The 27,475-nt window shown below is 32.9% G+C and overlaps 1 protein-coding gene across 6 annotated transcripts in view; it reads right to left on the bottom strand.

The window, feature by feature from the left end:
* LOC122506435 (lachesin-like) overlaps window positions 1-27,475 on the bottom strand; it is a 333,080-nt gene that overhangs the window by 161,582 nt on the left and 144,023 nt on the right. The window contains exon 1 of one of the 6 annotated variants that reach the window (XM_043618607.1): window positions 5,446-5,468. The exons of the other annotated variants lie outside the window; for them this stretch is intronic. Coding sequence (XP_043474542.1) covers window positions 5,446-5,452 — 7 coding nt within the window. The 5' untranslated portion in view covers window positions 5,453-5,468. Of the gene's footprint in view, window positions 1-5,445; window positions 5,469-27,475 lie in introns of those variants that run through there. 6 annotated transcript variants of the gene reach the window in all.

Below are 27,475 nucleotides of genomic sequence, written 5' to 3' on the forward strand. Positions count from 1 at the left end.
AATTCTTTTTCTTCGCGGAAGCATCATACACTGGTCGAACACGCGTTGTACTGTTTTCCTTGATCACCGGTCTGTGTGGGAGGTAGTGACCTTTGACACTTAGTTCCCCATCAGGCACCTTTTCAATTATCCCCTCACTTTCCCAGTCTTTGAAAACTCGATCATATTCGACGAAAAGATTTTGATCAATCAATTTCTTTGTCATGGGAACTAGTCTCCTCTGCGCCACATCGAAATTATCAGGTAAGGGGGGGTGATTGACTTTCCATGGTAGGGATACTTGAAAACGTCCCTCTCCCTCAACCGTTGTAGACTCTTGAAATTCTCTCCTCACGTCCTCTTGATGCTCTCTCTTCGTTTTCGTCTCCGTCGGATCAGCGATACCTATAACGTCGAGGTTCCAGAGGTCTGAAACACTTGCCTCGCGCACAAACAACGACGCAACACACAGGGCTGTATTCACCTTTGCTATGTCCTTTTCTACTAACTTTTCGCCAATCAAGGTCCATCCCAACTTCGTCTCGATTGCGGTGGGGCCACTCATCATCTCGAATGATTTTCCGGTTTGTAACTTTCCTAGAAAATCTGCCCCAATCAGAATCGCGATCGGTTCACCCGGCGTTCCCTGATCAGAGAGTACTATGCCCTTTTTTTCCAGTTCTTCGATCCACGGACCGTTATCCACACAAGGAATGTTCTCAACGATCGTGTCTCGCGAAAGGGCCACGAAATTGCACTTAAATGTTTCACTTAAATTGCTCACGTGAATATCGTACGCTTTGTGATTTTGCGGTTCCGTTCTTGCACCCCCGAAAAGTAAATGTATCATCCTTTGTTGACCAACTGCGTTAAAACCCATTTTCTCTGCTATTGACGTCAAAATGTATGAACGATGAGAACATGAGTCCAAAGCGACTCTCACTATACATTGTTTTTCACCGTTGTTTAACTTCACTTTTAACGTCTGTAAGAAAATTTCGGGATTTCTCAGCATACTCAAGGGGTTCCTTTTTTGAACACTCACGGAGGCTACACCTATTTGTTCATCACCTCCTTTTGAAGTATTCAACCCGCGACACATAATAATCACGTGCTTCTTTCGACACCATCCGCACTTTTGGTTATACTTGCACCTTCGAAAATGATGTCCCGTTTTTAAGCAATTGAAACAGCCGTTTTTACTTTTCACGATTTTCTGTCGTTCCTCAAGAGACATGTTCTTTGCAAAACTACACTCAGCACTTTCATGTTCTTGATCACAGAAAATACAATTCGTTTTCTCTTTAATCGAAACCAATCCGGCTGCAGTCGGTATTTCCTCACTGCTAGGTTTTGATTTTCTTTTCACGAATTTTTCGTCACGCGCGACACTCTCGGCGGAAGTACTCGAAAATCCTCGCACTGCCAGCAAAATTCTTTCCTCATTCTCTACTTCGGAACGTAGAAACTTCATGAGGTTGGTTAATCGATCCTTCGCGACATTTTTTTTCTCTGATGACGAATATCTCTGCCAAGCGCGGAGCAGCTCTTCAGGTAGCGAGGACTCGACTAAAGGATACAAAATTGTGGCGCACTTGTCCGTTGTAACACCTAGTGATTCAAGAGCGCGCAACTGAGATTCTAGTTTATCGTATATTTTTGATAGTTGAAGTTTCGTATCCGTCCTTGTGGCATTGTTCAATACAAGCTCAAGGAGCGCTCTCACATATACTTCCACTAACATCTCTTCCCTTCCGAACCGTGATTGCAGTGCCGTGATAACTTTTTCGTAGTTCTCACTAGTACTCGGGTAACTGCTCACCAACTCGCTAGCCCTCGAATCCTTTACCATCGCCTGGATAAGGTATTGGAATTTGTCGCCTTTATCCATAGAATCATCTTCGTGGATTTTTTTAAACTGTGCCCAAAACCGAAGCCACTCGCGAACATCGCCACTGAATTTCGTTAATTCAATTTTCGGAAGTATGAATGATCGTTTTCCCTCCCCACTACCACAACACGATAGGACCGATACGCGTCCCGACATTTCGTCTGTTTGTGTCTGTGTAGGAACTGGCGGGAACAACACTCTCATTACTTCTGCTCGTGCGCGAAAGAACTTCGCCTTGTATCCATCAACGCTATCTACCTCTGCTGCGATCTCACTTTCAGCCATCTTGGCTTTGATCATATGCTCGAAAATGAATTTGTTGTAGGATTCTAATTCTCGGATTTTTTCTTCCAATAGGTCTAAACATGACTTCATCTCTCCAGGTTGGATATTTTCCGCTTTGAGATGTCGTTCTAGAGTAGTCATATTTCTTGTAAATGATGCGCGTATCACTGCACGTGCCGCTTTGTGTTCGTCCATTTTGGATAGCTACCTTTTTTGAAACCGTTTCACAAATTTACACCACGAATGCACTCAGTGTCCTGTCACGGTCGCCACTAATGTTATGAACACTGAGAAGAGTATCGGTAGGAAGTGTTTTGGTAAAAAAGGACTTTACACTCATTAACTCAAAATGCTATTTATTATAAATCAGAACTATTATATATATATATTACAAGAATTTACATCTCACTTGGAGCACGGTCGAATGACTACTAACTCAATAAAGTCTCTTGAAATGATAGGTGGGGAACCGCCCCCCTTTTATATACGTCACAATTATCAAAGCTAATTCCCATGAAAATTTAAAATTCTACTAGCAATCATAACAGAATTAATGAAGATCGGGAACAAAATAAAAATTTCTTCTACAATCTGATATAAAATTCCAAGTTTGTAAATTATAAATGATCCAATTATGGATGATGTCTAAACTTTTTTTCTATGCTAGGTTTTTAAAACGAGTGCTAAACAATCTACTCAACGACGACTGTAGGTAATTATACGCGTTAAAGCTAAAAGAACTGCAAGAACAGTGATGTCATGTACAAACACAGCCACCTTTAAAGCAAAACAGTCTAACGAGTTGTCTACTTCTCCACTTGCGGTTACTAACTCCAAATACGAGCTTTTTTTAAGCAGAACTTTGCCCACAGTCGTGATGGATTAAGCTTAAGGGAAATGCCACTTGATGTTCTCTAAAGTAACGGTAACTTTAAATCGCGAAACGTTTCTCATAAAGAAACTTCTTAGTGACCTTAGTCTTAATGACCGACTACATTCATGCTCTACAAATTTTTTTAACAATGTCTACGTCACAGTGAAGATAATTTAATATTATTCGAAACGACTTATAGCGAAGACTTTTTATAATCTTTTTGACAAAGTAATGCTTGTCTGAAAAGGGAGAATTTTATGTAAGTTCTTAAATTTGACAGTTTGAGATTATAATCACTTTTTTTAAAGACCTAGGAAAACGATCATTGTAATAATGACTAGCAAAAGTAGCTACGAACATGAGCCAACATCCTTAAGAGAATTTATCAACTGACAGCACCCTCGAATAGTAAAACCTAGTATTTTGTTTACGTATGCAAACAAGTAATGACAAAACTCCAGTATTTCGTTGGCACTCGGAGATTTCAAGAGTGAACGTAATCGCTGGTGTGTTGTGCGGTTGCAAATAAAGCTTTTGTTACAAGTGAGTTTATAGCTGATTGATGAGTACAGTACAATACTCAACCGGAACAACGTTAAAAGCTCTCCCCCGACGCTTCGAAAAACATTTCGTATACATCCGATTGCCACGTTGCGCTTTTTATATCTCCTTTATCTTTCGTCTTACCTATTCTTCTTATCCTCTCTCACACTTCCCCTTTCTCTATTTTCTTTCTCCTTTATTTCGCTATAATTCTCCAGAACCACGATTTTGACCTTTCTGTAAATTCTTTTCTTATTTCCTCGTATTTCTCTAGTAACTCTTGCAACGACGACTTCCCCACGTGGCTAATATAAATACAATTTCGAGGTAATCCACCAAAAAAAACCCAGTCCTCTAGGTAACATTCAAGAAAAAAGGAAGGAACCCTAGGAACAAATTTTATCGTTCAAATTCCTATTGAGAATTCCCAAAGTGACAAAACGTAATAAGATAGAAGGGAATAAGGAATGCGGTCTGAAAAAAAGAAGCTTACTCAATTACGAATTACTTGGATCTTTTTGAAATGCAATTTAAAAAAGAAGAGCTATGCAGAACAGGATATTTCCAAGTACTTTAAATTTATGTTTTTCAAAGTATTTTTTCACTATTCATCAAGAAACGAATTCTTCTTTAAATCAGGTACTTCAATTTCTAAATTCTCATAGAAGCTAAAAATAAAATTTAGTATTAAAATAAAAAAAAACAGTAGTAGATGGAAAAATTTATACACCAGGAAAAAATTACTAAAAACAATTAAAATTTATGATGAGCAAATAATAAAATTACTCTCTCTTTTTTTTGTCTTGTAATATCTGTTCTAATTAAAGTTTTGTTATACCTGCATGATTGAATGTACTCTATATAACATTACAACTCAATCGTGTGAAGCACGAATTTAGCAGACTCGTAAATTCGTCAGAGAGCATAAAATTCATCAGATTAATCTTTTCACAGGTAGCATACATTACGGGGTTAAGTGACCGAGAGAATGAATTTAAATGCTTGTAAGTGGAACGGTAAATTTGATTTGCGCTTGTGCTCAAAAACAGATTAAAATTGCTCAAAAAAGAGATAATTTTCCATAAATGTAGAAAAATTTATTCTATTACCAATGAAATAGTGTAGGTTTTACAATTTTATTTCATTTAATAATTTTAAATATAGAAATTCTTTCAATTGAAAATACATTTACCTTACACAATTATAAATTAATTGAAAACTTTCCAACCCAATGAATAGCATTCAAAACATTTACATTCATTTAATATTTCTAACAATTTTTATCATTATCTTCCTTCGATCAATTCCGGAAATTCTTTCACATTGATGGAATTCTTCCAATTTTAAAAAATAATAAAAATTAAATAAACTATTTTACAAAATACTATTAATAAATGTTATATTTATTTTACAACACTCCAATTCCGACAAAAATTAAACTAGAGATAATTATTATAATTTTTTCAAAACTTTTTATCTTGACTTCTGGAAGATTTCGAAAAAATTAAAGAAAATAATTGTCGTTAAACATAATCCTTGCAAATAAGCTTCCCATTGATCCGAAGAACAATAAAAAAAAAATTCGAATAATTGAAAAAAAGAAGAAACATAAATGTTTAAAAAAAATTTTAATAAGATGCTTAAATGTGTTCTAGTTTAAGTTTGAGACTTCGTAATGAGATTATTGCAATATGTCTCGTTATTCCTTTCTGATGCTCGATGCTTTAAGTGCTTAAAGAAACTTTTTCATAACAAAATAAAAATGTTTTGATACAGTTTGCAAAACATAGAGTAGCAAGAAATATTTTAAGGAAAGGCAACCTACTTGAAATAAAATTTAAATCATAAAACTGCATTTTTCAACTGTACTTACGAAACATTTTGACCAATAAAGGCAATCTGGTGGAAGCATCTGATTGTACGTACCTGAAACAAAAAAAATATTTATAATTACATTTTTTAAATATTTATAACGATTGTTTAATGATAAATTGCAAATTATGCAAAGATTAATAAATCATCAATTCAATTTCGTTACAAATTGAAATTATTTAGCATCAACGCGGCAGTCAGACGCCAGTTAATTTTATTTAGAAAGACTAACTGAAACAACAGTCAAATTCGTTCCATAATCTATCGTGACCGACGCGACCAAGACGTGCACTCTGAGGAACTGAATCTGCTCTTCGTTATGGCATAAAGAAGATTCTAATACCGAAAACGTTGCCGATATTCTTGTCCGACGCGAAAGATTTGTGAATTAGGAACTCAACGGTCGATTCCTTATCCAGGGTGCTCCTTGAGGGAAGGAATCATCTCCGTAGCTTAGCCTCAGGTGTAATAAGAGCTCCTATATACACCTGGGGGGCAGAGTATAGGAAAAGGAAATCTTTACCACGAGGTCCTCTCGTGAGAGCTCCCGCAGGGAGGTCCAAGTCGTAAAAGGGCTAGAGAGTGATTTCGTAACCATCCTTCCCAAGGAGCTTCTTGAAGGATGTCAGGCTACGAACTGAGGAGTTTGAATCGTGTCGCGAGATATAAGAGTTTCGCTCTGTCGCGGTGCGAAGAGAGCGAGTGGTGGGGGAAGCGACTGCAGGCGGCGCGAATTACGTGCACGTTTGCTACTCTCTCCTTGCATTCACGCAGAATACGACGATGATGGCTGTACTGTACAATACATGCTATTTGCTATATTATAGCCCATCGTTACTGTACAAAAACTATGGAGGCAGTGATGAGAAGATCAACTATGGTCATTCAAGTCTCTCTAAGGAAGACGTATGCTGACGTTTTTGGTAAAATTTACAAAGGAGTTAATGCAGACGTCAGTCACACAAAAGTTGTAGAAGCAAGAGCTACTCAAAAGGGAGACCTATTGATCAAAATCGGAGGAGACTCTAGCAAGAAGACTTTCACTACTCAGGTTATCAAGGCGATTGGAAGCATGGGTAAGGTGCAGTCGGTGGATCGAAAGACCACTCTTGAGATCCGCGACATGGATTTCATTACCCAACTGGAAGAGGTCCAAAAGTGTTGACAGAAACCTTCGAAGAGTCCTGGGACCCAACCAACGAGGAATGAAGCTCGCGGTTGTAATCACTAGCCCACAGGAAGCGGAAAGGCTGGACATGTTAGAGTCCAGCATTAACATTGGTTTTATGTGCTGCATAATTCGATAAAGAGTTCAGGTGATTCGTTGTCACCTATGCCTCGTATTCGGCCACATAGTACATCGTACCATTTCCTAAAAAAACGCTAATTTTAAACCCTTTTAAAGTCTAATACCTAAACAGCACCCCTAAAAATTTATGTATATTATTCAATTAAAAATTTAAGAAGTACTTTTATTTAAGTATTTTTTTAAAGAAAATCCACCGTTCTCCGGGACTATAAGAATAAAGTTGTTGGATTCAAAGCTAGATTTTTTGAAAAGCAAGACTCCACCGATCACGATTTCGTCTTTCGTTGACAAATCGATGAGATAGGTTGGAGGAAGAGTTTGGGAAATGGGAGGGAAAGCTCCCTGAAGAATTACGAGAGTCGAACGGTGTCGTAGACAGACTTGATATCTCTCCTGCTCTTTGCGATAAGGTTGTTCCCAAGGGTTGACGACGCGATGGGAGGAAATGGGGCGCTTGCTTGCTTGGAGTAAAAACGGAATCCGTGTGGACCATGCTTCACACCAGTGAAGCGTCCTTATCGGGATAATTTGCCCCGCCACCGGAAAATTTCGCTCACGCCAAATTATAAGAGTCACGATTATCATGAAAAAGTAGGGTAGTCGTTTATACAGAACTAGGAATAAAAATTTCTCACAGGAAAATTAAATTTCACTTTATGCCCACATATGCACCGTTTTAAATTATTTTACATTTCCCTTTGCTGTACTCGATTTTTTATTCTTTTTATCACAAAATTGAATAATTTAAATAAATGTCTTTCATTTATCACTAATGTAATGTAAAAATATATGACAAAATTTTAAGATATATTTTTTCGGTTTCTAAAATTGAAAAGAAAAACATCGATTCAGAGAATTTTGTGGGCTTGTAAACTTCCAATATTTTCGGCTTCGACGTTTTTACTTTTCCTGTCATGGATTCAACAATATAGATACATAGGAGCATGTTAATGTTCTTCGAATTTTTCATGGATGTTTTGCGGGTTCTTTATAAAATGACAGACTTATCTGGAATGTTTTTCTGAATGAAATAAGATGTTTTAAACGTTATAGAAACTGTAAAAATATTTAGAAATTAAATGAGTAACATAAAGATTTTTTGCCTAACAAAATGTCATTTTTAAAAATAAAGCACAATACTCTAAATGAGTTTAACTAAAAAATTCCACACACAAAAAGTTTGCTAAATACATTTGAACACTGAAGAGAATGATGACAGAAGAATTAAGCTAAAACTAGGTATTACAGTTAGATTAGTTAACTGTTTACCCACCTATCTGAAGTGTGAGAGTAGAAGTACGTTTGCGGGGAGGGATTTTAATAATTATTTGTATTAAATGTATTAAAATAAATACAATAATGTTGATTGTATTACTTCATTTTCAGTCGATCACTCAGACGGAGAGGACCTTGAAATACGAACAGAAAAAAAGGTTTTTGTAATTTATACAATCGAATTTTATCTAATAATGGAGATGCAAAATGTAAAGATTTAATAAACATATTAATAATAATCAATATTTAACATAAACTATTAGAGTTTTTTTATTATTTTATGTAGAAAGAAATGTGTACTACGAACCTAACAACTTCATTTTCCTTCCTTTTCTCAGACGCAGAGCATCTTCAAATATAAAGTGAATTAAAAAGGAAGACGCATTAAAAAAGTGTTGTAGTGATAAAAAAGTTTTACAGTAATTAAAATTGTGACAAACTGAAAGTAGTGATTAAAAAATTAGTTGGTAAGTGAAAATTGTAAATAAAAATAAAAAACAATTGTTTTATGTCTAAAAGAATTTAAAAAAAGTTGTAGTAATTAAGAAAATTTTACAATGATTAAAATTTAATTCAAAACAGAAAATTAGTTTCAAATCCCTTATTTTTTTCTTATTGTTTTATTTCCAGTTGATTGTTTAAATCGTTCATTTTTCACCTTCAGGTTTGTTTTGTTTTGGTCGGCCTTTCTGGCGCCAATAAATTAACCATAATATTTCGAGCCATTGTTCAAAATTGAAACACAAGAGGGAAGGTCCATGAGAAAGGGGGAAGTAATGACGAGTATCGAAAAGGGCAGTTACATTTCGACACTGGTGAGTAAACACTTAGAAAATTCAGTTCGGGATTGAAGGGGAATTCAACAGGAAGTTGACTGTTTCGAGGGAGAAGGCGTTCGATTCCATAACGAGGGTGGTGAGTATCTAAGTACATACTATTAATTCGAAATAATACGGTAATTGGTTTGATATCTACCCAATTTTTAAAGTTAAAATTACTTCAATTATTAAATTTTTTTTTCAAATTTTCGTTTTAGAAAAAGTAAGTTTATTCGATTCTGTAAATAAGATAAAGATTTTGTCTGTCCAAAGATTTAAAATTGTATTTATGAGATCCAATCCCAAGTATTTTTATGACTATGAAATATTTTTAAGATAAACTGTTCTCTTAAAAGAAAACTTTCTTTCTAAACTACGTCCATATTACACTTAGAGTTCCAACATTGCTGAGAATTTAAAATCGAGGTAATGTTTCTAAGAACATTATCACAAATAAAATATTGCAAAAGTAGAGAATTTTATGGGGATCCCAATTCTTTTCGCAAGAGTAACATATTTCTTTATTACCCCATTTCCACTTCTAAGCTGGGAATAAAGATTTTTAATTTTGTCTTCTTTTTGAAAAAGCCTAGATTATGTTTTATTAATGGTTATTTCTGTAATTGGAAAAAAAAGTATTCTATTTCATTTCATTCTATCTTTCTCTGCATTCGGCTTCAGTATATTAGACATGAAAAGAATATATTTCTTTGCAACATATTTCATTTCTTGAACATTTTTTGTACTTTGAAGTCGTTATTACCTTTAGAGAGAAAGAAATGTGATTGATTTAACAGTAGTGTTTTTCAAAATAAAAAGAAAAATCTCAACTGAAATTCGAGAAAGTCTTTATTGGGAACTAGTCAACAAGGTCGTATTGGAATTTTCGATCCGATCGCTGTTTCCCGTGTCTGGATAAAAGAGAGAAAAGAAATCTTTTTAGGTAGAAGGGAATTCAAAAGAAACGGCGATGAAATAGACAAGGAGATTGTGAATGGTAGCGTTGAGTTGCAGAAGGAAGACAGAAAAGTTGTAAAAACGGGACGTATAGGAAATTGCCGCACACGCCATCTAGACGTTCGGACGCCAGAAGCAAAGCAATTTTTTGATAGGATCAGTATCCTTTCGAGCCACCGGTGTGTTTCTTTAGTTTACTCGTTCACTCAAAAAGATATAGAACAGTGAAAATAAAGCGCGGTCTTTTCATGAGAGGCTATCGGAAATTCTGCGCGCGATGCAACCACTAGTCCAAAACTCCCCTCAACGATACCCTTCACGTCTTCGGAATTGACACTTCAGTATTTTCAAGCTTCTGGAAACAATGCTTCTAATAAACTACGCTTCCTCTTTCCTTATTTCTTGAAAAACGTTTTCATCCTTCAATATTTTTCTTCCATTTATTTCACCGTCTATACTTAATTCGCATAATCAAATACACGTCACCTAATTTGCTTATCTACTCTTTTCATTTAAGAATATTAGAGGCTGAAGCAGTACTACTTTTTTGGACACCTTTGAAGTTGACAGATTTGCGTTGTATCGAATGGGTCAGCAGGGATAAAGGACTATACTCCCGATGTTAAAGCGAATTATCTACATTCTAGAGACATCAGGAAGAATGTAAATAGGACCGTTAAGGACGGACTTAGAGTCCTACAAGTCCTGCTGGAAGAAGCAAAGGCAAAGCACACGGAAGCTGACAAAGCGGATATGTACCTAGGATGTACTATCGACATGGCAGAAGGTAACCGTGAGGACAGAAAGGAGAGGCGAGAGCGCCACTACAAACGTCAGTTAAAAGGTGCAGTCAAAGACGCGCCGAAGAGAAGACGTAGTTCCGGCAGTCCAGAGGGGACTCAAGCCGCAACTATGAAAAAGAAAAAGGAGGAAGCGCCTCCAAAGAAGGTGGACAAGAGCGCGGAGTATAAACTGAAGTCAGAATGTCAAAAACTGGAGCAAAAGGCAACAAGCGGATCAGCAATGGTCATCCGAGTGGCTCAAGATCGGACGTTTGCCGACGTTTTGGATAAGCCTCGCAAGGAGGTTGATCCGGACGTTGACCACACACAGGTCGTAGTTGCAAAGGCTGCAAAAAGGAGGGTCCTACTAATTAAAATCAGAGACGACTCCAATAAAGAGGCCTTTACCGCGGAGGTTTACAAAGCGGTGGAAGGCATGGGTTAGGTACAGTCTGTGGATCGAAGGGTAACGCAGGAGATTCGCGACTTGGACTGCCTTACCCAAGTAGAAGAAGTCCAAAAAGTGTTGGAAAATGTCCTGAAGAAGCCAGGAAGCAGGAAGGTGACGCATAAAGATTGGCTTTATGTCGTGCCCAATTAGGAAGAGAGTAATGGTCACTAGGTGTCATAGATGCCTAGATTATGGCCACATAGGGAAAGAACGTAAGGCGTCGGACAGATCGACTGCGTGCTTCGAGCATTAGGCTAGACGAAATACAATCAAAGAAATTAATTAGAAAATATTACACATTCTGGTTTAGCGAAAAATACATTAGTTACATATTAATAAAAAATTAAAACTTCAGGTTAGTAACAGTAACACTTTTGATAATCCCAGTTTTCAATTATTAAATTCCAGTATTTCAGTTGGTATTATTTGTTTGATGTTTCTCTCTGAAATTCGTTAAGTCAGAATTTCATAGCAAATTAATGTTTCATTGTTCAAAAAAAATTTAGATTAAAAAAATACAAAATTGTATTTTATTCTGAAAAGTCGAATAAGAGAGGAAAAAAAGGATGTTTACTACAAATTGAACATAATAATGAATTTAAATCTAGATGAAAATGTGGCCAAGCACTTTGCACTTGCAGGTTTGTGGTTCAACATGAATATTTAATTATTCTTATCCGCTTACGGCCAAAGCCAGTATAGAAACGCGGATCATTTTTAAATTTTATACGATGATGCTTTTTCACCGCTGAGAAGACTAGACACAATTTTTATCTTATTCTTTAGCTTTCTGCCACTGAGTACCTTTCATTTAATTTTTAATAATTTACCCTCTTTCAACAGAGCGTTATTATTTCTTATCAGCATTTTGCTATTCTTCCACAGAATACAAGAGTATTGTAAAATTTTAATTAACTACCTTATTTACTTTTAATTTTTTCAAATTGTTTCTAATGTGTTTAGTTTTTGGTATTATTATTTATTTTCAAAAGAAACCTGGTGTTGTCACAAGATTGTATTATTGAATTGAACTTTGTGCTTAAATTGGAAAAACCATCTTTAAAAGTATTTTAAATATTTATAGAGTGTAAAAAATTGTAATGTGATAAATTTTCTTCCCAAGATACAAATTAGATCAATTTTCTTTTATGATGCAATGCACACTTCGTTTCAGGCAAGGTATATAGATAACTTCAGTACACCCCATAGTGTGCTCACGAGTATAATCAAACTTAAGTGAAATATGTGGGAGTTGTGCGCGACGCTATAGAAACACTGCTGGCGAGTTTTAAGTAGAAAAAGGCGGTTTGATCTAGACGTTAACTTTATTTCCTATGACACTTACTTTTTATGTATATGCTTTTGCTGATTGTGAGTTACTTTAACTTAGGAACGTTAGTGCCTTCTTTTTTTAATATTTCTGCAAAGTACAGAATCCCCAGTAGGCCTAACAATTAATTATGAGTTGCAAATTATTAATTAAAAATGTATGCTTAAAATTAATAAATTAATAAGAATGTAATTTAACTTATCTTACAATTATTTAAACTAATTGTTAGTATTTATCTATGACTAGGTCGTTTAGCGTTTCATGTTTTGTTATCATGTTCTCTCTCATGATAATTTCTAAAATAGACATTGCAGAGGCTGGGAGTATATGTTTTCAATGAAACTCACCTGCCCTGTACTGTAATCTAACTCATCATACAGCAAAATCAACCCCGCATTCAGCAGTAGTTGAATGCAGAATATAGAGATTCTTTGGTTAGTATAAAACTCAACACCGTAGTTGGCGTGTTTCTCATAGTTCTAGTAATTCCACAAACTATTCTAGTTTCTTTTTCATCTTGATAATTTGGGTTCACCAAGAAATCCCCACAATTAGATATATGGGTTACAGGATTATGTGATTTAGACAGTGGATCAGAATAAGAACCGAATTTCTTTAAACCTTTTTGGTATAATTAATTAAAATAACAAAATCTTTTATGTTAAAATAATGTCATCGTTAAAAAAAATTCTTATTAGGCACATTATTATCATTGTGTCCTCAGTTGGCACTTGGAAGCATAACGCGGATCGAACAGTCGATCTAGAAGTGCGATGATTAAGTAATTAATGCATGCTCAATTCTCCGAACACCAACGTCATCCTCACCAACCCAGGTGAGCACAAGGGAGCACTAATCACGTGATCTGTGAATTATCTACCATCCCAGCACCACATATGGATGATGGCATGAGAAATTCTAACTATTTGAGATCCGACCTTAACCTTTTTCTCTAGGAACTGATCTTACTTTTATTATATAAATCGCTTGTTGTCCCCATTAAAATTCTTGAGTAATCCCACAAAGTTCTAATCATGTTTCAGTGTCCCTAAAGACATCTGGATCTACTCTTTCTCTCTGATTCTAATTGTAAAGGATTTAAATAAAAACTTTAATAATTGGTGCCCTCTTGCATCCTTGGGTACTGACTTTCTGTTTTGGTTCTCCTTTAGTGAAAAGCCCCGCCACCACGACAAGGTTTATCGAACATATCCATGATGTACATGATATTTGGTCGTGGAAAACTTTGTAATGCTTCACACAATGTGATGTTTACTTCTATCAAGTTTCGGATTAGGATAAAATATCGTGTCAGGACTCGAAGGTGACGTTTCTAGGATCCCCAATAACCGAAAAATAATGCTCGCAATTGTAGTCACCAACCAAGAAGAACCGGAAAGATAGTAGAACTTAGGACACATAAAAATTGGTTTTATATGTTGCCCAATTAGATAGAGATAACTTTTTATCGACTGGAAATCTCATGACCAAGGTTATGAGATTTCCGATCAATAAAAAATTATCTTAACTGATTAACAAAATCCTAACTATAAGAATAATTTTAAAAGGTTTTTTTTGTTATGTTTAGTTTCACTTAAGACATAACACCTGTACGTGTGAAAAAGGAGACAATTTTTTATCAAAAATCGTTATATTTTTTATTTCAGAAATAGACCGGGATCAAAATTATTCTTTATTTTTACGAGAGGAAAAGAGAATTACACGTTCTCCAATGATTTCCTTGATATAAACGATACGGCTCAGATCTGGTCATTTTCTTTCAAACAGTGAATGGGAATTACTTCAATAAAAAGTGAGTATCTCGTGTGAAAATTGTCAGATAAATAAAAAGTCTTTTTTTTCTCTCTTTGCTTCATTTTTGATAGATATTTTTTGCGTGACTGCTACTCAATGAGGCTAAAGGTATAGTATGAAGGAAAGTGGTCTGGGAACATTGTACATGAATTGTGGATCTCGATCAAGAAGAATATGAGGAGAACTTATCCGTTTCCCATCAGGTTTTCATTTCGACACGTATCATTTATGATACGATGAAGCACGTTATCGAAACGTTTTGAGGCTAGATGCTGGAGCATCGATGCCAATGTGAACGTTAAATTTAAAAGCCTAGCATAGAAGCTACAGGAGCTACGTTTACTGTTATAGACACGACATTCTCGTTCTACAGATGGAATTTTAATGTTACATCTGCCTGCTACTTACGTAGTTTCATTGTCAGTAGTGTGCTGCTGGTGTCGCGAATGCTAACGACACATTTTGCCTGTAGAAAATTGTCTTGAAAGTGCTCGAGCTTCACGAAATGTAAAGTGCTAATAATAAACTAACTTTAGAACTCGAAACCATCAGAAGAAATGATAATTATGCTTCTTTTCTAGATATGAAGTCCGATTTTATAGAAAACATCTAGAGGATCTAATAAACTACGAGGAACATCTAATCTAACATAAAAAAATCCCTGATATTAAATTTATAACCAAAAAATTCTCTTCACGTCTATAGAGACTATTTGGATAATCCAAATAGAACGATTCTAAAATTATTTTCCAAAAGCAAATAGCGCATCCATTGCACAATTGAACACGATATCAACAGTTACTCTTTTATAAGTAAATACGAAGGTCTTGACTTTTCTAAAAACGTTGCAAATATGACTATAGGATTTATAGGACTGTGATGTAAATACATACATGTCTCGTTGCCTTTCTACCTTTAAAATCGCTCTGCTGCTTTCACTTTAGAATTTGAAATCTTTATTTGCAAAATTTCTGAATATCTATGCAAAATTCTATAACTAGCTTCAAAGAGAAATGCACGTACCCACGTATATGCATAAATTTTCTTTCCGTTTTTCTTTCAAATACTGCTCTTTTTAGGCATTACTTATATTGAATCCACATTTTTTACCTCAGTAAATAATTTATAGGTATGATTTAAAGAAAAATTTGTCACACATAAATTTTAATCATTAGCAAGAACCCTTAAAGTAGCATTTTAAATATTTATATTAAAATTAAAAACTTTTGATAATCCTTTAAAAGCAATGTCGAAAAAAACAGTTCATAAGCTCTTTCTTTAAAAAGTCTAAGAAGCCAGACATTTTCCACTCAATGTGTCAGCCAATAGTTCGAGTTGAGGCAGTTGGGCCTTTGTATTCAAGAGGGTCGAGAAGTTGTTATAAGGTAAAGGCAGAAAAGGTCACTGCTTTGTAGAATATCTATATCTATTTTTTGTGTTATCTAAATTTATACCTCTCTATCTATATAAATATGTTTATGTACGTATTTCTGAAAATACACGTACGAATATATTTTCGGATTCTGTCCAGTGCCTCTTTGAACAGCCTCTCTGTCGAGGAAGTGAAATCTGTGCGAAAAATGGTATGCATTCCATACCAAGGATGCCAATGCAAAGAATAATGACATCACTGCGGTTCCCCTACTAGTGCCAGAACGGAACAATCGTCCCAGATCTACTCGTACGTGCACAATAGGCACGATTTATCGAATGCCGCCGATTCCTGAACTCGATGCCATAACCTAACACTGTGAGGAAATATCTAGTGTAATATAAAATGCACTCTATATAAAAGCTACAATGTATCGTCACTGATTTCGAAGCAAAAGAAATGTCAAGCGAATTCAAAGAATTATTTCCTCGATAAAATCGTTGTTATTGGAAGAGATATATTTTAAGAAAAGAATTACGTGGAATGTCTAATAATTTCGTAAATAATTACATTAAATCTGATTAATGATAAAATAAAAAGAATAGTGTAAAATTGTTTAGTACAATTTTAAAACATTCTTATGTTTTAAAACATAATTAGCCTTATGCAGGCTTTTTAATGATCCTTAATAACCGGCTCACAAATCAGATGAACTTAATTTAATTAAAGATGCTTAATGGAAAATGTTTAATTTTAAAACATTTTTATGTTTTAAAACATAATTAGCCTTATGCAGGATTTTTCATGATCCTTAATAACCGGCTCACAAAGCAGATGAACTTAATTTAATTACAGTGTTTGAAATTTGTAACTTATCAAGATTTTAATTATATTAGGGGTGATGCCTACTAAATAGGAGACCTTCTTATCAAAATTGAAGTTGATCCCAACAGGGATGTTTTCAACGCAATAGTCACTGGATTTATGGATTAGGTGAAGTCGGTGGATCGAAGTCCACAAGTGAAGTTATACTCGAAATCCACAAATTGGATTCGCTATCATTGGATGAAGTTTGTCAGATACTGAAAACGTTGCCCGGAAAGTCATCAAATTGATAATTCCATAAATAAATTATTTATCAAAATAGAAAAGCTTTTTTATGGAGTCTTAATGACCCTCAAATACCGGCTCACAAATCAGATGAACTGAATTTAATTACAGTGATTGGAATTTGCAGACTCAAGGTAACATGAAGTCGGTAATCCTTAGTTTATGAAATTAAAGAATATTATATGGGAAATAAGAAATAGATTTAGTTTCCTAAGATGATTTTCCCCAGAGATGATTTCATCAAGTAGGTTTAAAATTGGCATACTTAAATCTTTTAAAATAAATCTTATCATTTAGTAATAATTAATTTTCTGTTTACAGCACTAAAATTCTTAATAGTGGAGAATTTCCATTTTCACTGTTATTGCTGATGAGCATCACTGCTATAATCCAAATCGTACAACTATTGCCAATTTAACTCGGTTTATACAAGTTATTAACTCCGCTTTGTGGAAACGTTTGCAAATTGATGTAATCTATTAGTAATTCTGAATAGCTTTTGACGCAACAAAACAAGAAATTTTACAAGTATATTCCTTGTATCGAATCGATAATAATTATATATTTTTTAACAGTTAGTTTGAAATTCATGTTATATTCACTATCTTGTTCAGTGATGTCGATTAAAAAGAAAATCATGAATCTAAATAATTCGAAACCTTAAAAGTGAGTAACACTCATTTTGGATGTCACAACATCATTCAACATTAAAAAATTGATAAACATATGAATATTCGTAACTAATTGAATCTACGAAATTACATCAGATTTTCAATAATCCCAGAACACATTGAAGTAAGGTTTTATCAACCTTGAAATTCTCTTAAGTTAACATTTGTGGAAATGTGGATATTAAATTATTCTTTTTCAAGACCAGCTGTCGTTTAATTAAAGGAGTAGAGTTTGCTCCGTCAAGGATGCTTTGCCTTCCTGAACTTTCTAACCGGATATTACAATGAAACCCTACCAAGTTAGCAATTCTATCACAATTTTCCAGATCCTTCACTCATTAATTTCCACTAAGCAATAAAATCTTTTTCTTACTCTAAAAAACTTTATATCAAAAATAAGAATTATGAGCAGATCACAAAATAATTAATTAAAAACAAATTTTTTGTAAAATATGTTTTGGTACTGAAAGAGTGTATCTCTCAAATTTTAGTTATCGCTTTGCCTCACATGTTTTATTTTTTTTTAAATTACTCCCACTATTTATTATTTAATTGTCGTACCTTTTTTATTTATAATGATGGATTTTCCAATTTAGAATACGTCACACAGTACAGCCAACGTAGTCGCGTACAGCTCGCAGGCAGAGAGAGACTGACGGCAGCGCGCGAAATTCAGGGCCTTTTTCCCCCACCACTCGCTTTGTCGCAGCGTCTAGAGAGCAAGTGGTGGGGGAGAGACCTTTATATAACTCGCACACGCTGTCTTTTCAGTCAGTTCGTCTACTGACTTGGCTCGAGGAAATATTTTTATTAAATAAATAAATACTTTTATTAAGTAAACGCACTCCAATGCACTAAAAGAAAAGAATGTCCGATTACTAACACCGAAATATTAATTCAATAAATCCAATTCAATTATAAATAAAACTTCTTTTAAATCAAACCACAAATTTTTTTGATTTTATAAAGAATATCTCATTTTCTTCACTAAATAATTATTTCCATTTAATTACAAAAATTAAATGTATCATTCTTACTAATGTAAAAAAATATCCAACTTTCTTTTAACGCATTATTTATGATAATTTTCATTCATGAAATTCTTTATTATTTTATAATTCAAAGGACACTTTTCGCTTTAACATCCCCGGTAATTTTCATAGGAGCAAAAGCTATTTTAATTTTCTTCTTAATGAAGATCATTTTTTACATTCTCTATAAAAAAAAATTGCATGCCCAATGAAATAGCTCTGTATTCAAAGCTCGTAAAATAGTTTCTGTGGTAAAACCTGAAGCTAACAATGCGTTCATAACATGCTTTATCGTCGACTATTTCCCTTATTCAGTGTAAAAGATTTTTTATTGTAATAAGGAAAAGCTCAACCTACGACTATGATCATAACTATAAACTTCTTTATTTCGTGCATAAAATATCATTACGTTTTTAACTTTACTATTGTTGTAATTTTAAACAGATGAAAGAATTTTCTTTTTTAAAAGTTTAAATATGAAATAATTGTCTTTTAGAGAACAAAATTATTGTCCAACTGTTATTAAAAATTATTAAATGAAAAAATTTAAGTGGTTTAAAAATAAAATAAAATCCCACTAAAATTTTAGTTTTCAAAAAGTTGAAAATATTCTGTGAACGTAGAAAAGAGATTGTTGTGCATAGAAGCACGATCGAGAAGCACCGTAAACGAACTATAAAAATCTTGGCTTTCTTCCCAATGCAATTATTTTTCCAATGCAGCACTGGAAACTAATAAAGGTGATACAGAAGATAACAAAAAAAAACGACATTCAAGCGTCAACTCTTTTTAAATTTTAAGATAATGTTTTGATGTCATTATGTCAAAGTATTTCCATAAGGGGTCATTCTCTAGAAGCAGAAAAAACCTTGGGTAATAAATTTTAAATGATTTTCAAGTAAATGATAATAGTAATCATTATGATTTTCAGAGATTTTATAGTTCTAAAGTGAATTCACTAACATTTATGTATAGTTACAATAGAAAAGTTGGATGAGAACAAAAGCATTGGAAAAAGATATTGCTTTAGTATCTCATTATCTTTCTGCTAACTTCGGCACGACATATACCCAGAGGGTCACAATCGATTTGTGACTTTTTTTTCCCATTGTTTTATCGCCTTATGATGCACCACTTTATTCCGTTTCTTACTCTGCTAGTGATCGCAAAAGAGATCAATAAAGTATGACACTTACACCTATTCTCCATCATTATTTGGGTGATTCTCTTGATAAGGTACCGTTTATAATTGAGTGGACACTTACATCGACTGCTATCAAAAAATATGTTTTAAAATCTATTTTCTAATTGACTTAGATTATTTCTACCAAAATTTCTTTTTCGTTGTTGATTGCCCCATGACCCATGTGCAAATAATTTTCTTCCCCTTCTCCCTCTTTGGTAATTCAAGCTAGATCTGATTTTAAAATGAAAACGTTCAAATGTCACATACGTAACAGATTCCTTTCCATTTGGCGCAAATGAAATTATACTGGTCTAACGATTATTTTTGTCACCGATAAATTTTGAAATTGAATTTGCATTATCAAGAGATTTTGGGTAATTACGCTTTATATTTTTAATTAAAACATAAAACTATCATTTCGAGAGCAGGACATTTCCATTAAAGGGAAATGAATCCTAATTTATACAATTAGGATTGTATAGCCCCTTTTTTATTTAGATAATTATTAAAATAATTTACTAAACCTACTAAAGTAAATTGGAATTGAAGGGTTGGAAATTAGAAATTAATAAGGATTACATAATTTATAAGTGTTAAAGTTATTCTGCTTTTCTCTATTTCACTAAATCCTTTGTGTTTACTTTTAAAAATACAATCCTCATCTGCTCTTCACGTGAAAACATCAGACGCTCAAGGAAATCCATAAAAGAAAGATATCAGACGGATAAATCCCAAGATAGCTAGGACGATCTACCGAAAAACTTAGTGCAAGATAATCCCAGCGTATATAAATGTCTTTCGTAATACGCGGTTTACCAAGAGACAATATTCCTTCTTTTAATCCCTTAAAATAGGATGAAAGTCGCCTGCTCTCCCAACTTGCTCTTGAATAATTTAAAAGTTCAGGCATCATTTAATTGTATCTATTTTCACCCCCCAAGGGACTTGAAAATGACAAGGTCTCCCACGTTTAGATTAAAATTCCAAAAATTAAATTCCAACAGAAATCTAATTAACAATCTCTAAATTTTTGAAAAATAGTACTTCTACAATACTGTGAAATTTTGCGGAAGTTAAAAATTAATTTCTCGAATTTTCCAGTTAGTTTATAGAAGTGCTCATAATTCCAAATTAATCACCAGAATCCAGGTTGTTCACCTATTCAAAGCCGGTAAAGTTTACTGAAACTGTTTACTTTTGGCTAATTATTATAAATTCAATGTGTTGAATTTAAATTTCCAAAAATTTGTTTATTCAAAGAAGTGAAAATATCCATCACTAACAAGATTCTCAAAACATTTTATTACCATCAGTAAAAGATAGAATTCAAAAGTTTGAAAGAAATAATATCGTATATATTTTATGCATGAACAGTAAAGGTGTTTGTACAACTAAAACAATAAAAACCTTTTGAGTAAAAAGAGTTTATGAACATAAATATGCAAAAACTCGTAAAAAACTAATACAGCACTATGTAAACATGCTACTAAGTTACACCATACATTTAACTTTGGTCAAAGTAAAGTGAAAATTCTTGACTGTGTATGCTGTTCAAATAGACTTAATGTTCTAGAAATATTTTATATTGTGAAAAGCAAACGCTCCATGAAGTTTGAAACTGATACAGATAACCTATCTATTATATACAACAAAATATCTTAAATAAACATTTTTAAAAGTTTATTTTTTAACATTATTTTAACAATTATTGCAAAAGATATTAAAAATATTACAAAAAAAATATCTACGTTTAGAAATTCTTCAACAAGACTTTTCAAAGTGGATTATAATTTGAAGAGTTTATGTTTTCTAATGAAAAGCTAACAGGTCGAGACACTTTTACAACTGATTGGTGGCGACACGCAAGAGTACATGTATAATTGTACACATAGTACAAAATCATGCATTGATCATAATGTCGCTCTAACAAATATGAATATGCACGCATGAAGGAAGATAGGTAGACAATTTAATTAACGGTTTATCGCTTAACTGCGCCATACAACGTTCAGTGGTGTAATTTTGTTCGTTAATCATACTGACATTTTATCATCAGTTGCAAATCGGTTTTAGTTTGTTTTACTTTTTTTATGACAAGAAATACATAATTTACAAAAAGTTATTTTCCAATCGTATAATTAGAATTATGTCATGAAAAAATAGTCGATAAGTATTATTAGTTTTTCCAAAATAGAATTCATTCAAAACTGTTAAATTTAAAAAAAAATTTCAAACTGAATCATTCGAATTGTTGAATGATAAAATATTGGTCAATTCATCAGCGATAAAAAAACGCGAAGAACATTAGTACACTTTACAACTGGTTTAAAGATAAACTTTGCCATTTCCCTTACACAGAAATAGAATCATAAAAAAAATGTCATCAAATTGATAATTTCAGAGTCGAAGAAAAATTAGGACACGCACATTTCAAATAACAATTTTTTTTCTGTTTATGAGCAATAAAAATGAATATCCATTTGAAAAATCAGCGCTCTTGGAAAATAAATTATTTATCAAAATAGAAATACTTTTTCATAGAGTCTTAATGACCATTAATAACCGGCTCACAAATCAGATGAACTGAATTTAATTATAGTGTTTGGGATTTGTAACTTATCAAGATTTTAATTATATTAAGGGTGATGCCTACTAAATAGGAGACCTTCTTATCAAAATTGAAGTTGATCCCAACAGGGATGTTTTCAACGCAATAGTCACTGGATTTATGGATTAGGTGAAGTCGGTGGATCGAAGTCCACAAGTGAAGTTATACTCGAAATCCACAAATTGGATTCGCTATCATTGGATGAAGTTTGTCAGATACTGAAAACGTTGCCCGGAAAGTCATTAAATTGATAATTCCATAAATAAATTATTTATTAAAATAGAAAAGCTTTTTTGTAGAGTCTTAATGACCCTCAATAACCGGCTCACAAATCAGATGAACTGAATTATAGTGATTAAAATTTGACTGAAGGTTTTAATTACAATAGCCTACTACGAAAGGAGACTTCCTTATTAAAATTGTAGTTGATCCCAGCAGGGATGTTTTCAACACAATGGTTGAACACAATAGATTTATGGTTAAGGTGAAGTTGATAGATCTAAGTCTACAAGTGAAGTCACACTCGAAATCCACAAATTATTTATCAAAATAGAAATGCTTTTTTATGGAGTCTTAATGACTTTTAATAACCGGCTCACAAATCAGATGAACTAAATTTAATTACAGTGTTTGAAATTTGTAACTTATCAAGATTTTAATAATTGTAGGAGTTATGCCAACTAAATAGGAGACCTCCTTATTAAAATTAGAATTGATTCCAGCAGGGATGTTTTCATGGCAATGGTCACTTTTATGGATCAGGTGAAGTAGGTGGATCGAGGTCTACAAGTGAAGTGACACTGGAAATTCACGAATTGAATTCACTACCATTGGATGAAGTCTGACAGATACTGAAAACAGTGCTCGAAAAATCATCCAATTGATAATTCCAGAAATAAATTATTTATCAAAGTAGAAAAGCTTTTTTGTAGAGTCTTAATGACTCTCAATAACCGGCTCACAAATCAGATGAACTAAATTTAATTATAGTAAAAGCAGGCTGGTTGGGGTCCTAAGACCCAATAGTGATGTAAAAACTCGCGTAGCGTTTATGACAGTCCTCGAGAAGATCTAAATGACTCTTGCAAGAACAAAACATAAATAAACCAGAAACCTACATGCTTAGGATTATTAGAAGTATCCCAGGTACCGGATTATGCAGATTTTTCACTTGCTACAAAAAAGGGTCCATCTAGTTACATCGTAAAGTGATAGCAAATTGGCGCTGGCATAGCTTTGTATGTAAGCCTTTGAGAAAATATTAAAATACCAGTACCGAGAATGCAAACTATCGCATGGACAGAACGTGGATAAAATATTGATATCAAGCCGAGCGTTCTATCTATACAGATGTATGCATTACCTTTTTGTTGCAGTATACACTCGTGCCTCTTCTAGTACACCATAAGCGTTATGTACACCTCAACGAATATTGTGAACTACCCCTTTCCATTCTATTCTTTTCTCTCTATGCCTTCTCTCTTCAATTCTCATTGAAAATGCACTGCACAAGAATATATGCTTGTTGTCCTATTGCAAAAAATATCTAAATGAGGGAAAATACCCTTTTAGGAAAAGTGACTTTCACAAATACATAGAAAGACTTATAATACCCATAGCTTGTAAATACATAAAAAGACATAAGTTTTAACATTGTTTTTAAACAGTTGACCGTAAACAACTATTTTTCATATATCTTAAAACATCCATGCAACGACGTCATAGGGTTGTAAAAAGATTACTCATCTAATTATACTTTTATGGTTCCTCGAAAAAAATTGATTTCGATTTTTTTAAAGTAGAAATTATAGTTTTTATAGGTGATAATAAGTAACGTCACTTTTCTTAAGAACAAGACTAATTAAAATCTTCAGTCTCAGGTATTTCTCGGTGACCTGAAAACAAACTTTTTCTCTCACACTTTCAACAATTTCCAAAGAATTTTGCACTGAAGTACTTTGTGCATTGAAGATCAGTTTTCAAGACAAAATTTAAAATGACTCTTTCTCTTATTACTTTCATAATTCTTTTTGGAGAAATAATAATTCAAAGTTTTTACAACGAATATTTATCCAGCAAACATATGCTAAGTTAAATCTTGAGTTAGTAAAACAGTTTTTCAAGTCTAGAATTACAATAAAAATTCTTTTGTGTGTAATTTAGAATAAACTAGCGACTGTTTTTCCCTCATCTTTTAGAATTGCCTACCCTGTGAGAATTATGTTTTAAAGATTTGCATTATATTTGCATTTCATTTTTAAACTTTTGCATTATAATAGTTTTTCAGACTTTAGTATGAACATTCTCATTTTCACTTGGGAAGAAAAAATATGACATTTTTGGTTTTAAAACGTTTACCTTTCGTTGTATTCTGACTTATTTTTCCAGTTAGAAATTTCTTACTTTTGTGATAATATTTTTGAAGATATTTAATTTCAAGTCATTTTAAGTCCAAGCTAAAATTTTTTATTAATATTAAGATTAAGATTTGAATTTTATAGGTAATGCCTGTTCGAGAATATATGCGCTACACGTAAAAGAAAGCATATAAATGAAAAATTTATTTTTCTCCAAAGTCGTTTAAACTTTTCCTCAATGCTTTTTTGCTATAAACAAATTCATTTATGCTTCATCACCACTTATTTTGTGGTTTTAATTCAGAAAGTATTTTTTGAATATCAAAATTAATTTCAAAATTGTCTCAATTCAGTTAAGAATATAAATAAATGGTCTACTAGGAGTTATAATAGAAATAATAATCGGACAATAGCAGTTTGAGTGGCACTTCAATTATGAAGTTAATCACATAATCAATATTCGTTTTGAAATATTAAACCCTAGTGACGTTTAGTGCACATCAACATACATTTTTGAGTGATATGTAAATCATAAGGTTTTATGAACAGTTAATTTTTAAACTTGAGGTCTGCAATTTTTCTAAAGATCATAGCTGCTAGCTCTCGAAATGCTCGGCTGCGCATGAAATTGTTCAAGTGGACATCCAATAGATATCGCGCATCCCCACTTTGCTGTTTTAAACACCACTTAAAGATCTCCGCTAAACGAAGCAGACCACACTGAGTGTTAGGACCACTCGAGCACAATAACTTGTGCTGATGATAAATAAAACTCTACCCAACGCTTTTTCCGCTACTTCTGCTCACACAAAAAAACAACACCTTAAAACAAGTAATTCCGGAGTCTACAATATTTAAAAGTTTATTTAAAAATAACCTGGCGCAATTAATCAATAAAACATAAATAGTATGATATCATAAGGATTGACCCAATTTCATACTTTCCTGTTTTCACATTTATTTTTTACAGGATAATTGTCCATGACTCTCTTTTCTGTCAAATAATAACCGGCTCACAAATCAGATGAACTAAATTTAATTATAGTTTTTGGAATTTGTAACTTATCAAGATTTTAATTATAGTAGATGTTAGGCCTACTAAATAGGAGACCTTCTTATCAAAATTAAAGTTGATCCCAGCAGGGATGTTTTCAACGCAATGGTCAATGGATTTATGAGTAAGGTGAATACTGAAAACAGTGATCGAAAAATCATCCGATCCAATTGATAATTCGAAAAATAAATTATTTATCAAAATAGAAAAGCTTCTTATGGAGTCTCAATGACCTTTAATAACCGGCTCACAAATCAGATGAACTGAATTTAATTATAATGTTGAAAATAAATTCAAGAACTAGAAAGATTAAAAATAGAAAAATTAAAGAGTTTGAAATCCATTTGTAAAAAGTTAGCTGATGCTCCATTTTGTGTGAGATGCACGAAAAGTCACACGGGAAACAACTTAGCGTGCAATGGGAGAACAGCGGATATTATGAATAGGGAACAGATAGGAGGTACTCGGTTGAAAATAGAGAGAACAGTGGTATAAATTCACTCCAGTACATATAAGCTTCAAAGTAAGCAGCCATTTCTATAGGTACTGACAAGCTGAGTACTGTTGAAATTGTGTTTTTACAAAAAGGGTGAAAACCTTTTATGAAAGTAGTACAAAGTAAAATTTCGTACGTGCACTAAATTTCTGTGATAACTGTTTTCAAAAAAAGTATTATTAATAGAAATGAATTAAATGAATATGAAAAATAGAAATTAGCGAAAATCCCTAGAATGTTTAAAATCCGTTCCTCATTTTGAATTCCTGATTTAGAAAATATTTTTGTTTGTTTGAGTTTTCCTGATTCAAATCTTGCGCCAATGAAAGCAGATAACTACTATATCGACGCTGGGTAATCTACGCAACTCACTCGATAGTGTAAGTTACGTTAAGTGACGAAAGTTATTAAGGTGATCGAACGACGAACAGCGTCATTCCGATTTTAGATGTGGTCGAGTGTGGTTATACAACTGTTGTAAAAAAATAAAAATTTTTATTTAAAAATAACCTGGCGCAATTGGTAAATAGAATTTTTTTTATTAAAACATAATTAAAATAAAATTGTTACATCTACTTACAATTATATTACTATATAGCAGGGATTTAATTTTTTCTATCTGTATTTAAAATTCTAAAAAGTATTTCCCCGTATCTTTAATTATTTAAAGCAAGGTAACGAATCATTTAACACAAGTCACTTGGGACTCCAACGTTCGTTAATCAAGACAATGATTTGTATTACAATGAGATATAATTAAAGCAAACCCACAAACTGCAAGTTTTATCATTGCCCTACGTGTTCTTCTATTTTGAATTGTCCATTATTATTTCCCTCGTCTCGGTTTCGCTTCACCGTCTTGATTTAATTTACGCTTCATTTTCAAATTAACTCGCAATTAGCTCCGATTCATTAGCTTCCTTTCAATCTTTATTCTATACTCAAGTCCCTACGAATCGTATTTATTAAATTAAATATCTTATTTTACATTTTAATTTACCATTCTTTTATTTTCAGTTTATTTATTTTATGCAAAATTTTACTCGTTAAATACTAAATTTACAAACATACAAAAATAATTTATTAAAGAATATCAAACAAATGTGGAAATTATAAATTATTTAATATTTATTCGAACCAAATATCGTTCGTATAAATTGTTTTTGTGGCTTTTTGTATATATTTGTTTTCTGCAAAGTTATTATTTCACTTTTGAAAAATATATATATACATTTCAAAACATTTATATATGTATTTTAAAACCAAAATTTAATTTGTGCTCAAAGCAGTTATAAAAGTGATAAAAAAATTATAAATGAAATATAAAAGTTTATTTTTCATTTTTAAAATTAAAGTAGGAAATATGCTGAAAGAGGATCTCTTAATTAATTTCTCTCATCTGCTCGCAA

The sequence above is a fragment of the Leptopilina heterotoma genome, unplaced genomic scaffold (genome assembly GCF_015476425.1).
Source record: "Leptopilina heterotoma isolate Lh14 unplaced genomic scaffold, ASM1547642v1 Lhet_42, whole genome shotgun sequence".
Taxonomy (NCBI): Eukaryota; Metazoa; Arthropoda; class Insecta; order Hymenoptera; family Figitidae; genus Leptopilina; species Leptopilina heterotoma.